This window comes from Oncorhynchus mykiss, chromosome 25, assembly GCF_057628025.1.
Source record: "Oncorhynchus mykiss isolate SJ-2025 chromosome 25, ASM5762802v1, whole genome shotgun sequence".
Taxonomy (NCBI): Eukaryota; Metazoa; Chordata; class Actinopteri; order Salmoniformes; family Salmonidae; genus Oncorhynchus; species Oncorhynchus mykiss.
Window position 1 is genome coordinate 35,484,802 of NC_143046.1, and position 15,949 is coordinate 35,500,750.

The 15,949-nt window shown below is 39.3% G+C and overlaps 1 protein-coding gene across 1 annotated transcript; it reads left to right on the plus strand.

Moving 5' to 3' along the window:
* Positions 1 to 370: 370 nt before the first annotated feature.
* On the plus strand, positions 371 to 12,408 carry LOC110505093 (fibroblast growth factor 18). The gene is made up of 5 exons (XM_036970224.2): positions 371 to 1,098; positions 1,271 to 1,307; positions 5,395 to 5,572; positions 7,543 to 7,649; positions 10,575 to 12,408. Exons 1-5 carry the CDS (start codon positions 1,067 to 1,069, stop codon positions 10,851 to 10,853), a joined length of 633 nt encoding a protein of 210 aa, XP_036826119.1. The 5' UTR covers positions 371 to 1,066; the 3' UTR covers positions 10,854 to 12,408.
* The last annotated feature ends 3,541 nt before the right edge of the window (positions 12,409 to 15,949 follow it).

Below are 15,949 nucleotides of genomic sequence, written 5' to 3' on the forward strand. Positions count from 1 at the left end.
ACTGAATAACAAATATATATATAAAAAACAGATAGGCATTTATGAAATATACAAAATATGATTTAAGCTTCAAATGAGAATCCACTATTCGCCCAAGTAAGCTATTTTAAACTTGAAATAGGCTTACACCTGCTTTTAAGGTAATATCGAATAGCTCCAAATAAAATGTAGCCTATATACAAAAGTCTCTAAAAAAAAAGGTAAAAAACAAGTCAATCAATTCGTGTGTTCCTCCTTGTACCAACTCCCTCCCAATCACTATCATTTTTGACTCGAGGAAAACATTCTCCAAACTGATGGCCTCTCAAAGATTACCCTATCAGGTGCAAACCGCTGACACGTTTCCACCCACCACCAACAGAAAAACCTCACTGTGCCCAAATCCTTAGCCGCAGATACTCCACTGACAGGCATTACACCATCGCCCCTGCTACGAAGATCTGCCGCTGCGTTAGATTCAGGTTTCATATTTATAGCTACCCTCTGGATAACACCAACGTTTTATCAGAACGCGAGGTATTCCACGTAAAAAAAAAAATATATATATAGATATATTTTCATATTCGATTTTACGCACTTGTCCCCTTTTGCCATTTTCCCACTGTGGAGTCGGAAGATTTAAAATGATCCTTGCAATGTGTAGATATCCCCCGCAGGTACGGACGGAACTGAAGTACCTCTGATCTTTGGAGGAGCACCTTTGGGAGGAAAGAGGGTGCGCGCAATGGATTTTTAAACAAGGGGAAATCTACTAAGCAATGGTTGCAAGTTGAATATTTCCGCGCCTGGCAATACACCGCTGTCTAAACGGACCGTGAGAGCGGAGCTAGGAGATTTGGAGGCGGACAAGAAACAATACGTTACCTTTTCCCCCTGGATCATTTTCTTACAACAAGGAAGCACCTAATGTTGCATGCAGTGACATTTTTGCACTCCAGTTATTTATCATCACACTGGGATTCAAAGGCACCTCCGGGATTGTGTGCGTAAGGACGCTGGCGGGTCTATCCTCAACTTCTCTCGGGGCTTTAAAACTGTGGAAACAGGTGTATTTCAGCAAGTCAAGATGTCTGTTGTGCCTTCGAGGTTCATATACCTGTAAGGATTCCATCTTTCTATTACTTTCGTTTCTCAAAACACGTACATTCTTACCAATAGAAGTCGCTAAAAGCTACATAGTTGCTACCGTTGACATTCAGGTATGGATATAGCCGTTTATATTTTATGTAATTGCTTGTGATTAACCCCCTCCTCCCTTTTCTCTCTCCAGGTGTTTACATTTTCTGGTCCTCTATTTCCAGCTCCAGGTAGGTTGATTTGATTGTTCTGGTTATGAACACTGCGTGTGTGTGTGTGTGTGTGTGAGTGTGTGTGTGTGTGTGTGTGTGATTTTGCTGGACCCATTCTGGATTTATTATGAACAAATACTCATACAATTGGATACAGTAACTATACACTATTTTAGCTTATGGGTACTTTGCAACCTTGAACATACCTTGTTAGACGCGCGTTCTTTTTCTCAGATTTCAGTTACTTTTTAGTGTTACCTTAATTAGATAAGATGAACACAATTCCCTAATTAAAGATCGATGTTTGTTCTTCATCAAACAAAAATACAAGCAAAGTAACTCTACCCTTGTTAAAATATAGTACATTTTATTGTAAGGAAATAGGTTTGGAATGTAGAGGAAACTACCCTTTTGCATCTCGCTAATGAACGAGGCATCCCCGAGTGCACCAGATAAACCCACCGCACTCAATTGAGCCAGGCAACCAGCATTGAAACAGAGAAAAACTGAGATGAAAATACATTTCAAGGACGTTTAGATAATGAAATTAGCTGTTTTGGTCAATTTCAGACTCGTGGATCTATTTTGTAATAATAGTATAAACCGCACTAACTCCGCATCTTTTACGCATGCGATTTATTTATGAACTTGGTTGTCTATAGCAAACGTCAGTAAAAACCCACATTCATTATTATGGAGTGTAACATGCTGCATGGAGTTAGATTTAACTGTTGCCTAATATTTAAAAAATGAATGCGTTTGGGCATGAATGTGTTGGTTATTTTTAGTTCCGTTTATTTGTCATGATGTATTTGGTGTAAATTAATAGCAGATACAAAGGGTAGTTTGGAAACCAGCATGTTATATTGTTGGATACAGTGAGAGGCAGCGGTTAGCCCACATCCTGAAATGCTTCCATGCCTCTGTTGTTGGGGTTAGTTTTGTAGTCTAGTCAGTATCATATACCAGGGTTGATGCCAATCAAATCTCTCAGGGATTACAGAGAATTACTCGATTTCTTTCCCCTGTCTCCAATGTAATGCTTATTAAAAGTCAGAGGCTATTTATACAGGGATAAGTAATTACATACAATGTGCCCAATCCTTCCCCTTGATTGAGGTGATAAGATATCACCTAGTTTAAAATCTTAACATTTCCAGAGTTGCTTCAACAAGTAATCCTTTGCATTGAAGATGAGGATTAAGATTGTCAACAAACCACTCATGCCAAACAAATTATTAAAGGAGAAGCCCAATCCATCCAATGATGCTGCAATAGATGAAGACATAGAGTACAATCCCTCATTCTACCTCTTGGACATCACATCTCTGTCGGAGATGTTCTAAACAAATGGGTCAAGGGATCATGATTATAAAAACCTGGCATTACCATTTCATAATAGAGGGGACATCTTACAAAGACACCCCTCAGCGAGGAAAAAAGCTGGTGGTTTAAATAAATAAATAAATAAAGAGGAGACAACTGGGTTATGTAAGGGTATGTGCTCTTGTTCCAAAGGAATTGGCAAAAACAACACTAGTGTCAACTGTCTGATATCTCCCCCAACCTAGACAGTAATCACAATACTATAGTTTTAATTGCTTCCCATATCTGTGGTGATATATATAAATCAATATATGCTTCATGCTTTGCACGACTAATTGCTTCTGCAAAAAAAGAGGTATGTCAGAAGGAAGTCTCATAGAGGCTTTCTTGAAGGAAATACACTTTCGATAGACCAATACAATTGCGCAGCACAACCTCGATGGCATGTATAGTGTTTTGGAAACCTATGTGTGGGGTTCGCAGGTGGTAAGGTGTATCTGATATGCAAGGGGGCTAAGCTTCCCAGCAAAGATGGTGCCAGACTTTTGAAGTTTCAACCATACCCATTTTCATCCCGCCTTTAAAGAGGGAGATCATTTTTTTTTTTGTCGGTTAAGTTTACCTTCGGCCCTCTGCAGCGGCTTGCCTTTGTTTCCTCCGTGTGAAATGCAATTGTCTACAAAACACACCTTTATGTTTGTTTAGAGATGGAGAGATTTGATACAAATCCCAAAGCAGTAGTTATCCTAAAAGTATTTTAGTGAGTGCTGTCTTGGTGGTGAAATTTGTGGGGTAGTATAATAGACAGACCATTTCATTCCAGGGTTGTGGTGAGTTTTGGAAGCTCTATTAAGATGCTCTATTAGATGTGGATGCTCTATGATAGTTTTGAATGCTCTTTTTAGAGTTGTGGAAGCTTTAATGGAGATGTTGATGCTCTATTAGATTTGGATGCTCTATGATGGTTGTGAATGCTCTTTTAGAGTTGTGGAAGCTTTAATGGAGTTCTGGATTCTCTATTGGATGCACTGTTTCTTAGGTATGGAAGTATGAGGTGTGTCATAGTAACTTCCTTAATGTTCCTCCTCCTAAGCATTGACTAAATTCAAAGGATGTTTGACATAGAGATTTCAATAAGATTGCTTATTGATTAAGATGCATCTTTGTTTTAGGCAAACAATTTAATTTTAGTGTTGTACCATGGCATTGTTGAATACATGTTTCTGATTGGCTTGACGGGGACTATAGAGCGTGCATTATTTCCCTATAACGCACAGTATATTTGCACGGTAGAATTCGATGGCTATAGTTCATTGTTGCATGTTCTATGTTTGAGCTGCTTTTGAATGCAAAAGTCGAATTGAAAACATCATTGGCATTGTTGAATTCAAATTTCATAATAGCAAGCTACGACTGATGGTTTGGTTAGCTAAACCAGCAAGTCTGTTTGTTTGGTTACCACGTCAACTACTGCTGCTATCTAGTGAACTTGCAAGATACTTCAGTGGATGTTGAGCACATTTCTACCGGCAAATAAACACATTTTTAGCAGCAAATGTGTTAAATTAGACCCATGGTATGAAGGGATAGTCAGCTTGGGGCTCTATGTGTTCTCTGGAAAGCAATGTAACTCCGCTAGCGTGTCGTGGAGCACAACTACCACGTCAGTCGCATAGCCCCTTGTTGATTATCCCTTACATTACACATCATGTACAATTGTTTCATATTTTCAATTCATGCATTTGCAGTTGTTTCTAGACCATCCAAAAGTGTCTATGCTTCTTAGTTGCTTCAATTTTCGCTGACACCTTGCTAACACTACGGGGATTTGTATTCAGATCAGTGGTTTGTTTTCCCCCCTGTGTTAAAGATTTGTTCTACCATGAGCATATTTCCCCTCTCATTCACTAAATGTCATTAATTTTCTGAGGTTAAAACAACAAGGAGTTGGAGTATGTAATGTGTCTATAATTAGCCACCTGAGAGAAGCCACATAAAAAGGCAGTTACTATGTAATTACCACATGATACAGCTGGGGAATGGGATCTTGGCGCACATCGAGATTCCAGGGGTTTCGAAAGTATACATTATCCTTCCCATCCACATATGGGTTTGGGTGACAGGGCACACAGGCTGCGTTCATTTTGACGTGTTGTCGAAGTCAGCGATTTCTTCCGTTTTTTTGGGGGGGGGGCCCTGAATTGTAAGTGCGGAACAGACCTTTGCTTTCAGGCTAACAGTGTGAAATATTTGAATGGCGAATTTATGTTGCAAGAGGCTCCCCTCCGAGTGTGTTTCTGTGGTACAAGCTGCCTCTCGCCATCACATCCACATCTCCACTGTGATTTATGGGCCTTACTGGGCCCTCAGGCAGATATTTGTTTGATGATAGCGTAACAGGGATGGATGCTTCAGGTGTATAATTGCTAGTGGCTTGCTTGCTTGTGGAAATGGAATACTGTTTTCAAGATATCCCCGGGCGCATAGACAGCTGCCTCAATACAAAGACATGCAATAATAATGAAGCATGTACCATGTTGTGTTTTTGTTCTACAGTGTGTGCCCTTTTGAATTTGTACAAGGCCGCACAGTTTCATTACCTTGTAAACATGTCGTGTGGAAGAAACAGGTCAGTTTTAATGTGCAAACGGAACTTAAAAATGTCAGCTTACAACTTCCAAGGTGTTACCTTAGTTTCTGGCCTTTAAGCAGAGCTTCACGACAGAGGCCCTGGTAAAAGCGGGTCTTTGACCACCTGTGTCATGTCTTTCTCCTATAGGAATCTCAACAGAGCTCAGCCGATTTCAGGATCTATATTGAGAACCACACGCGGAACCCGGACGACCTGAGCCGGAAGCAGATCCGTATCTACCAGCTGTACAGCCACACCACGGGCAAGCACGTCCAGATCCTGGGCAAGAAGGTCAACGCCAACGGAGACGATGGGGGCAAGTACGGTACGGGAGAATTCCTGTGCACTTCACTTACAGACGCTTCAAGCCAGTTCCCCTCATCAATGGTCTTTATTGTGGGAAACATTTCCCTTGTGAAACAGGATTCATTCAACCTATTTTGGACCGCTACTGGTCAGAGTTGGGTTTACATGTTTTAATGAGTGCACTTTGACCCTAACTCAGCACCTTACTGATTGCTTGGTTAAGCCATTAAGATTATGAATAGTGTGGGAATTTGAGGCTATGAGTGTGTCCGGCCACAGATAAAGCACATCTAGAGGTACTGTATATATTGTCTTTATTCACTGTGTCTCAGCTGTGTTCCTTACACTGTTCTGGTCGGTGATTATATTGAGGTGGAAATACATCTGATTGTTGTCATGGAAAGTAATTCTGCGTGATGCTTGGCATAGTTCTTTTCAACTCCGTGGAGGGTTTATCAGTACTTGTCACTGTGGACATGGCCCATTTTCTATTAAAAGTTGGGCTGCAGTCTAGACGCATTTGTATGGGAGCGCTTGCCTGTTTGCACTCACATGTATGAGTCGCCAACAAGCACCGCCGGTCGACTGTGTTCAGTCACAGATGCACCGAGGCGAGGCTTCCTCTCGTTGCTTGTTAGAGCTTGAGTGGAAGCAGATTCAATGTTCCCCATGAGGAATTGCCAACCCTGCCCCCTCCCCTCAGCCCCAGTACCTGGCACCTGTGAACTCCCTGACACTGATTTAACAGGAGGCTCGGGAAGACACTCTTCTCTCCTCTCTGCACTAATCCTCACTCAGTCATAACAGCAACCTCACAATGGAGGGTCAGAAAGCATGGCTGAGAAATGGAGCCTCAGCTACTACAAGGTCAGCTACCCCACATATACACGCGGATAAGACAGAGTTATAATTCTCCCCAGGCAGCAGAGCTGGGCTAGAGAATGTGTCACATGCAATCCCACATAATTGATGTCACCATTTGTCAGATAGCATCTTATGTATCTAAATGCATAGTCACATTTGTTAGTCACAAATCCACGTGAAACAGGCAGAAGTAGTTCTTTTTTTTAAAGGCAGATGTTGCACCTGTAGTTTCCGGTTGCAATTGGAGTCTCCAGTGGTACATGCATAAGTCCGAGGCACAGTCGTTTGGGATTCAGCGCTGAGAATGCTGTGGGGTTTCTTATTAAGCTTGGCCGCAGTGAGCGACACTAAACCCTCTTCAACCCGGGATATCACGGTACAGCTTGCTTTTTTCCATTGTAGTATGAAAGGGATGGAAGAGGGGCAGCTAAGTGTGGACTTGTGTCTGTCTCTGTCTCAGCTCCTCCAACTCCTCTCAGGAGCGCCAATGTGTTTCTCAAACCTGTGCATTCAGAGAAGTCTCACCAGTCATTTTATCCTCTTTGCTCCCTGGTTGAAAGGGCGGGATGTCTTCTTCCCTCTCTCTCTCAACGTCAGTTCTGAGATGAGTTTCCCACTCACCTACAAGATTGTTTTACAGGACAATTTTGGAGAACCCCCCCCCCCTGCCCGCCTCCGTTCCCTTGAGTGCCACTGAATAGGCCAGTGTGTTAAACAAATGGATCATCTTTAACTTTTTGATTGAGTGAGCACAGACTAAAGAGAACCTGAAACCTAATCCCGAGGGAGCGTAAACCGCTCCAAAATGTTTGGCAGATCTCTTGCCCGCGAGGAGCGAACAGAAACAAAGGTGACCCCCACAGGGGTTAAGGTTGTGCCAGAGCAAAAGAAGCCGCCGGCGTGCTTGTTTAGAACGGGTCGTTTTCAAAGTGTTTATGAGGCTAAAGTTGTATATTTGTTATTCTGTGGAGATGGTGAAGTCTATTATAGAGTATATTTCATGAACCAATAGTTATTATCTGCTTCAAATGGTCTGTATCAATCAGCGTACAATCAACTTAGTGAATGTACTGTAAGTGGCTGAAAGTATTCATGAAGTAAATGTGTTTCTCCTTCACCTTGTAGCTCTTCTTGTTGTCGAGACGGAAACCTTTGGGAGCCATATTCGAATAAAAGGGAAGGAGAGTGAGTATTACATCTGTATGAACAAGAATGGCAAAATAGTTGGAAAGGTAAGCATCTCCTTGGTCGTTACTCTCTTGCTAGAGAATGGGGCAAATCTAACCCAAGGAAATGCATGTTTTGCCTAGTGCCAATAACAGATTATTTGAGTGATTCCAGTGGATGAAGCCATTACTATAACTAACATTAGAACAAATACTTTTACACAAGAAGTTTTTATTATTATTATGTGTGATAAAGATCCTCTTTAAAGGGGGAATCTACAGTTGCTACATCTGTTGGGACTTCTAAATTAATTACATGTACACATTGATTATTGAAGAATATAGCTTATAAGCGCTTCATGAGCTTAGTTCAACTTGATACTGTATAGTCTCAAGACAATTATAATGTTGATATCATGGATGGTCAGTCCTTGCGTCCGTAGCGCTGTCTATGAATTTAAGAGTGGTTACATTTCTCCATCCCCCATTCCGTACATTTGTTACCGAAACTGTGGCGGTTATTTTTTCCAACTGTGGATTTACCCTGTAAGGATATTTTAGCAAGACTAAGACATACATCGCTGTGCAATAATAAGACATAAATAGATGACAACTATTTATTTTTTTTAAACGCTATATCCACAAATGTTTCGCATTTGTGTTTTTTCATCAGAAATGATTGCTTACGAGTTCCTTCATATGTGTGTAAAATATTACTCTTATCAGATTTTTTATTAATAGACTTTCGTCATTTTTTAAATTTAATTTGTTAATGTTTTTTTTTTTTTTTTTTTTTTTTTTAGCAAAACCCCTATATATCCATTGTTAAGCTGGAACGGAATGTTTGTATCCTATATATGTCTGTGATATGTGGTTGTCTCAGCTAGCTATCTTAAAAGTAATGCACTTACTATAAGTTGCTCTGTAAAAGAGCATCTGGTAAATTACTAAAATGTCAAATGTAAATGTTTTACATACCGACCTCATATTACTGTATTTATTTATTTCTATATTTCAATATTGATGTCACAAATGTATCATTTGTACAGTTCAATTTTTTATTTTTTTAATGTAGTTATTTGTTACATTTAACTGTGTAAAACCAAGCAGCACTACTTATTTCTCAGAGCCTGGTGGATGTAGGCCGTCATTGAAAATAAGAATTTGTTCTTAACTGACTTGCCTAGTTAAATCAAGGTAAAATAAAAAAATATATAGCGTTTTGGAATGAAAATATTCTTATGTTCACTTGCCGAACATACAAGCCAGGATGGAGAGTGCTTTTCTCAGTGTACCCCTGACAGAAATCTTTTGATAACTCACTGGCATCCTGTTACGTAACCTGTGCTGTCCTTTTGATCCTCCACCAGGTCAATTATAGACTGCAATCGTCACAATGCTTTGACAGGCTAATGGCCTCATAGCAGCATTGCCATTGCAATTATACCTCTTGTTCACCAGGTGGCGCCATGTAAAATAGCAGCAGCTAGGGAAAAAGTACCCAAATGTCATACTTGAGTAAAAGTAAAAATACCTGAATTTGAAGTCACCCAGTAACATTTAACTTGAGTAAAAGTCTAAAAGTATTTGGTTTTAAATATACTTACGTATCACAAGTAAATGTAATTGCTAAAATATACTTAAGTATCAAAAGCAAAAGTACAAGTATAAATCATTTAAAATTGCTTTTATTAATGAAACCTGACCACATCATTTTCTTGTTCTTTTAATTTATGGATAGCCAGGGGCATGCTCCAACACTCAGACATAATTTACAAATGAAGCATGTGTTTAGTAAGCCTGTCAGATCAGAGGCAGTATGGATGACCAGGGATGTTCTCTTGATAAGAGTGTGAATTGAAGACCATTTTCCTGTCCTGCTAAGCATTCAAAGTGTAACGAGCACTTTTGGGTGTCAGGGAAAATGTATGGAGTAAAAAGTACATACTTTTCTTTAGGAATGTAGTGAAGTAAAAATGGTAAAAAAATAAAAATAGTCAAGTACAGATACTGGGAAAAAAGCCGACTTAAGTAGTACTTCAAAGTATTTTTTACTTAAGTACGTTACACCACTGAATAGCAGCATGTACACTCCCCTCCGTATTTATTTGGACAGTGAAGCTAACATTTACAAATTTGTCTCTTTACTTCATTATTTTGGATTTGAGATCAAATGTTTCATTTAAGGCGACAGCATGTCACCTTTTATTTGAGGGTGTTTTTATACATGTCTAGTTAAAAGTTTAGTATTTGGTCCCCTATTTCTAGCACGCAATGACTACATCAAGCTTGTGACTCTACAAACTTGTTGGATACATTTGCAGTTTTTGGTTTTGTTTCGGATCATTTCTTCCCCAGGGGGAACTGAATAGTGAATAGTGTATTGTGTAATTTTGGAGTCACTTTTGTTGTAAATAAGAATAGAAGATGTTTCTGAACACTTCCACGTTCATGTGGATGCTACCATGAATATGGATAACCATGAATTAATCCTGAATAATGATGTGTGAGAAAGTTAGAGGAACAAAGATCATACCTTCCAAAAATGCTAACCTCTCACCATTTCCAATAACAGGGGAGGTTAGCATTTTTTTGTGAGGTGTGATGTTTGTTCGTTCACTGTCCAAATGCAGCTTAACTGTCCAAATACATAAGTATGGAAGTGTATAATCACAAAAATGTATAATTATTTTTTAAATACAAACATAGTTTAAAACTGAGAAAAGCAAAGTTTGAAATGTCTAGTAAGGTGTATGTGTCCTTACAAGAGCCATACCAGAAACACAATTTAAAAAGGAATGAAAAACAACTTTGTGCAACTGTAGTAGTTCCATCTCTTTCTGGCTTATATGACATACAGAAATGTTTCTTTGGCAGTAGGTAAAATAGGTTTCCTTGATGGTTTGCCATTGTGGAATGCGGAAGTTGTTTTTTCACAGTGTTGGGAAACCAGGTGCTAAGTGTCTAAAACCATGTTGTTTCCCCTTGCAGCTCAATGGAAGGAATCAGGAGTGCGTCTTCGTGGAAGAATTCTTGGAGAACAATTACACAGCTCTCGTGTCGGCCAAGTACAAAGGGTGGTACCTAGGCTTCAACAGGAAGGGCAGGCCCAAAAAAGGATCGCGGACCACACAAACACAACAGGAAGTGCATTTCATGAAACGCCACCCGAAGGGCAAGGTGGACCCACTGGAAGAGTTCCGTTTCACTACAGTAACTAAGCGGACACGAAGGGCGCGTCGCTTAAAACAGAACCCCGAAACTAACTGATGGTCCCATGGGACATCAGACACACTGTTCTCCCAAGGAAATCACGAGATTCTTGCCTTAAAAACACCTTGAAGACTTTTGTAAAAAAAAAAAAAAGAACGACGGCAAAAAAAGAACAAACATTTCAAAGATGTTTTATTTTTATATTTCAGGAACATTGAACATCTCCCAAATGTTGGGTGTTTCTGGGTTGTTATAATTATTATAATGTGTCTTATTTTATTTATATCGGATAACTAAGGATGACAAAGGGCCCCTATTGCTTATCTTCGGCTCCTTTGAATTGCAAACTGAAGGCATATTTCTGACAATGAGGGTGGGAAGCATGAGTTTATAAATGTTATAAAAAGAAAGCGCTAGATTTGATTGAAATACCTGTCGGTTTTGTTTGTGTCATCCCCCCCCCGACAACACGGATCCCGTATTTCTACTGGAATCAGACGCCAGGGAGACGAGACGGAAAGAGGTGACAGTGGCAGGTGACACAGTCTACCTAGATAACTGTGCAGCTTTGAGTGCAATATTTGACAGTGCCCACTCTCCCTCCCCCAACTCTCCCTCCGTGTTGACACCTTCTGCCTGAATCGTTGCCTACTCTGGATGGAATGCGCTGAACACGTTGTGTACAGTGTGATTTCCTTGACATTTTTTTTGTTGTACAACTGATGATTCAACATGCTTTGACTAGCCAGGCATCAGACAGACGGGGTTGTAGTTTTGTTTAACCTGAGTTGATGTGGCTCAGAAGTTAACTGGCTATTACGATGGGAAACGTAATATCACACCTTTAGCCTTACGTGTCTTACTGTGGTAGAACGTTGGAGAAAAAAAGCCTAATGAATACTGGACAGCTTTTGAAACATTGCCTTATATGATGTTATCTGATATACTTCAGAATCATTTTTTTTGACACAGAGCAAGCTTTCTGTTATTATTAACATCTGCATCCACCAATTTTGCCCTGCTTTTCATAGGCCTACAACCAAAAAGTGGATTGCATTTCTGGTTGTTCATGGTGCACCCCAAGCACCCATGTTCAAAGAGATCCCAAAAACTGTTCATCTTTAACAATGTGTTCAACCAAGCCAGTTATAATGTCGAGAGCACTGAATTGTTCAAATGTGTACTTAGACAGGTATAGAGTCATCCTATCCACCCACTGTCTCTGTATTGTAAGACCTAACTCTCAAACCCTGAAAACCGTACAACCAGAAATATGCTTCTTTTGGATTCAGGAAACAGACTGCAGCCATTACTAGACCTGACAACCAGGGGAGTTGTGATCCCTACAGAACATTGTAGATCATTACCATTGATGACAAAGTTCAGCCTCTATTCCAGGGTAGAGCTGTAGTAAGTAGCCTATATTTGTCTACCAACTGACAGGTTTTGTATGAGATGCTACTAACATCATGACACATTTAATGTTTTTGTTTTTTTAAATGTATGCAAAACAATTTTATGACTATTATAAGATATTTATTGCCTTTCTTTGTAAATACAATGTGATGAATTTATTTGGCCTCTGTTAATAAAATGAGGACTATATTTAAAACCATTTTTCTATGTGTTTACTTGTCCTGGTATTATAGTTGAGGGGCAAATGCATGCCTTTTCGCTCCTACACACTGGGGTTATATAAATTCACTAAATGCATTTTCATATACTATACAAACCTAAATGTGTGAAGGCTGCTTTTAACAGCAGTAGATTTCTAGGTTGAGAAATGTTGCATTGCGGAATCATTGTAAGAGCTATTCTAAGGATTGGAAATGTGTTGTAAAGTCTGGCACGTTTACTATAACCTAACCATGAACTTTGATAGTACATTAGCTGTGTCTGTGCCAAGACGACATCCAACAGAACTTAGATATTTGTAGTTACTCACTGGGCAGTGGTACAGATGTCAGTTCAATGTAGAGTTTTGATTTACATTTGGTTGAGTCGTCAAGTAACGTGACTTCAACGCGAAGTCCACCACACATTTCACCATGTTATTTGATTTAGGTTAAAGGTTGGTTGAAAAAAAAAACGAAATTCCCTTACGTTGATGACAAATCCACCTTTATTCAACGTCAACACATTTACATTTTGAGGTGAAATGACGCGGAAACAACATTGAGTCAACCAGCTTTTGCCCAGTGGGTAATTCTCATCACGTCTTTAATATTCTGATCGAGTTTATGTTTTTAGGAACAGTGCCTGTATGTGCACTGTGTACAACTGCTAAATCGTATTGGGACTGTAAGGCAAGTTTGTGTACAAGGAACAAAAGTCATTTGAATTTGGTCCACTTGATACGAATATAATATTTGATTCATCTAACGTCTGGGTTTAGATGTGGGCTTGTGCAACCTTTCCCATTACGCAAATTGCTATCATAGCTGAAATGTCCTAAACTTCCATGGGAAGATATGCAGACATTAAAGTCAAGGCCGGAAACCAGCCTGAAAGAAGTTTGTGTTACATCTCCTAAGAAGTTTGTCATAATTCAAAATGTGGAAATATGAAGAGATATTTTCTGTAGCGATTGTTGCAATTGGCACCTTACTGGCACAACTACTGTATATTAAAGAGGATATTTTGCCATGAGGCTGAAAGACATGGAGTGTTGAGAGAATAGCAGAGAGTTCTCTGCTGTGAACTCTCTGCTAATTCTGTAGTTTCACGCAAGTACTTTTTTTCAAAATGCTATAACTGAACCTTGTGTTACTCTACTACAAATGATGCGACTTTTATATAATGTTGGGAGCTTTCTCTTGGCAAAAGCATTTGAGACATTTCTCCTACTAAAAAACAGGGTGAAGGAATGTGGAATAGCATGTCTTATAATGTTGTGCGCTGGAATGGTGTTTACAGTAACCGTCAGACTGAAAGATGGCAGTTTTGAAGAAAAAACGTATTTTGTTTAACTTCCTACTGATGTTATCAGACACACAGCAGTCTGCCTAGCCACCTAGCTATACCAGATGAAGACGCTATTCCGTCATTGGATTTAGAGGTCTCATACATGTCTCATGCACTGTCTGCTTTTAAAAGTACTATTTTACATGAAGTTTCTCCTTTAACACCATGTCTAGGTAAAATATCTCATTACTCAAACCAGAACTCAGAGAAACTAGTATTCCATTCATTTAGAGTATGGTTTTTAGGGATGTTCAGTCATGCATTGTAATGTCTCATGGCCAATTATTTTCATGTGCAATACACGTGCAATACTCGTACAATTGAATTATGGAATCCCCTAACAGGTTCATACAGACCAGGGTGAGAAATTTGACAATTGAATATATCTGAATACAGATATTGTGCCTGTGCAAATTACTTACAGAATAGCAATGATGAAAGAATGATATGTATATTAATAATGTCCCTCAACAACTTGTTATGATAGAGAGAGAAGAGAGATAGAGGTTGAGGGTTGTCTAAACGAGCACCAATGGTAACAAATGTATTGAACCTTTCGGAATGATAGGAAGACATTTTGAATAAACCTCCTGCCAATCCTTTATTTGAGTTAACCATTGATCACTGTAGGATAGCCTTGGAACTGAATCGATAACTTTCAAATGAAGCATGAAATCCTCTTTCCAAATGTCTTCCACAGGGAACTGAAACTCTAAATGCAGTAGCGGCAAAATAGTTTACTCCATTATAAGATATTTTCTTTTCATAGTGAAAAAAAATGTATAAATTATTCTTTATTAACTCAACGCAGCTCCTAACATCATCCATCAACATATAACAACATATTAAGAATGGCATTACAACGGCCTCTGTCACTGTCTTGAGAAAATCTGTTCTGTTTGTGGTGGCACATAAGTCAAACAAATGTCAGTGGAACAACCAAAGTGTTCCTCAGAATTCAAGCATCAGCAACCGCAAACTTAATAAGAAGCCCTGTCAACAGAAATTTGGTGGCACACTATTTGAGACATAGAACCACCTTTGTCTCTCGAAGACTACTTAACATGCCCTCAGGTTAGAGAAAAACAAAGACAAACCAAAATGGTACCCAAGCTCTAATATAGTCATTTTACATATGCCATTTACTGTAGATCTATGTCACGTCATTTACCATCAAGACACCGCAGTCTTTCTTATTCTAGCTAAACGTTAAACCGCACTTGACTGGTCTTCTTTTATGACTGAAAAATCCACTGGGGAAACATTTTGTGATTCTCAATGTTTTTAATGTTTGTCTTTGAATATACAGCTGAGCAGTGTTTTTACAGGATTATAAATCTGCTTATATACTATTTTTTGTTGAAAATCGTCTGTTTTCTTTGAATAATAGATTTTCATGTCGTCTTTTGTGCCTAGGCAGCGGGTAGCCTAGTGGTTAAGAGCATTGGGCCAGTGACCAAAATGTCTCTGGTTCGAATCCCAAGCAGACTAGGTGAAGAATCTGTCGATGTGCCCTTGAGCAAGGCACGTATCCCTAGTTGCTCTGGATAAGAGCATCTGCTAAAATGGAAAATAATGTAGAAACGAGCAAGTTACAGACTGATGTTTTGGGGTCTTCTTGAAGTGTAGTTGCTTTAGCCGTTGACCCCTACTAAGTGGTTCGTTTGAGAAATATTATTCTATTGCTAGATTTTTTTTTATGATAGATGATATAGAGTACATGTAAAAGTGTTAATTTGATGTATTACATCATTTATTTAATAAATACCTACATATACAGTGCCTTCAGAAAGAAGTCACCCCCTTTACTTAGTCCACATGTTGTCGTATTACAGCCTGCATTTTAAATGTATTAAATTGAGATGTTGTGTCACTGATCTACACACAATACTCCATAATGTCGAAGTGGAATTTTAGTTGTAGAACATTTTCAAAATGTATATAAAATTGAAAAGCTGCAATGTCTTGAGTCAATAAGTATTCAGTATTCAACCCCTTTGTAATGGCAAGCCGAAATAAGTTCAGGAGTAAAAATGTGCTTAACAACCCCCCCCCCCCCCCCCCCCCCCCCCCCCCCCACACACACACACACACACACACATACAACTGTCTGTAAGGTCCCTCAATCGAGAAGTCAATTTCAAGCCCAATTTCAAGCCCAAATTCAACCACCAAGACCAGGGACATAT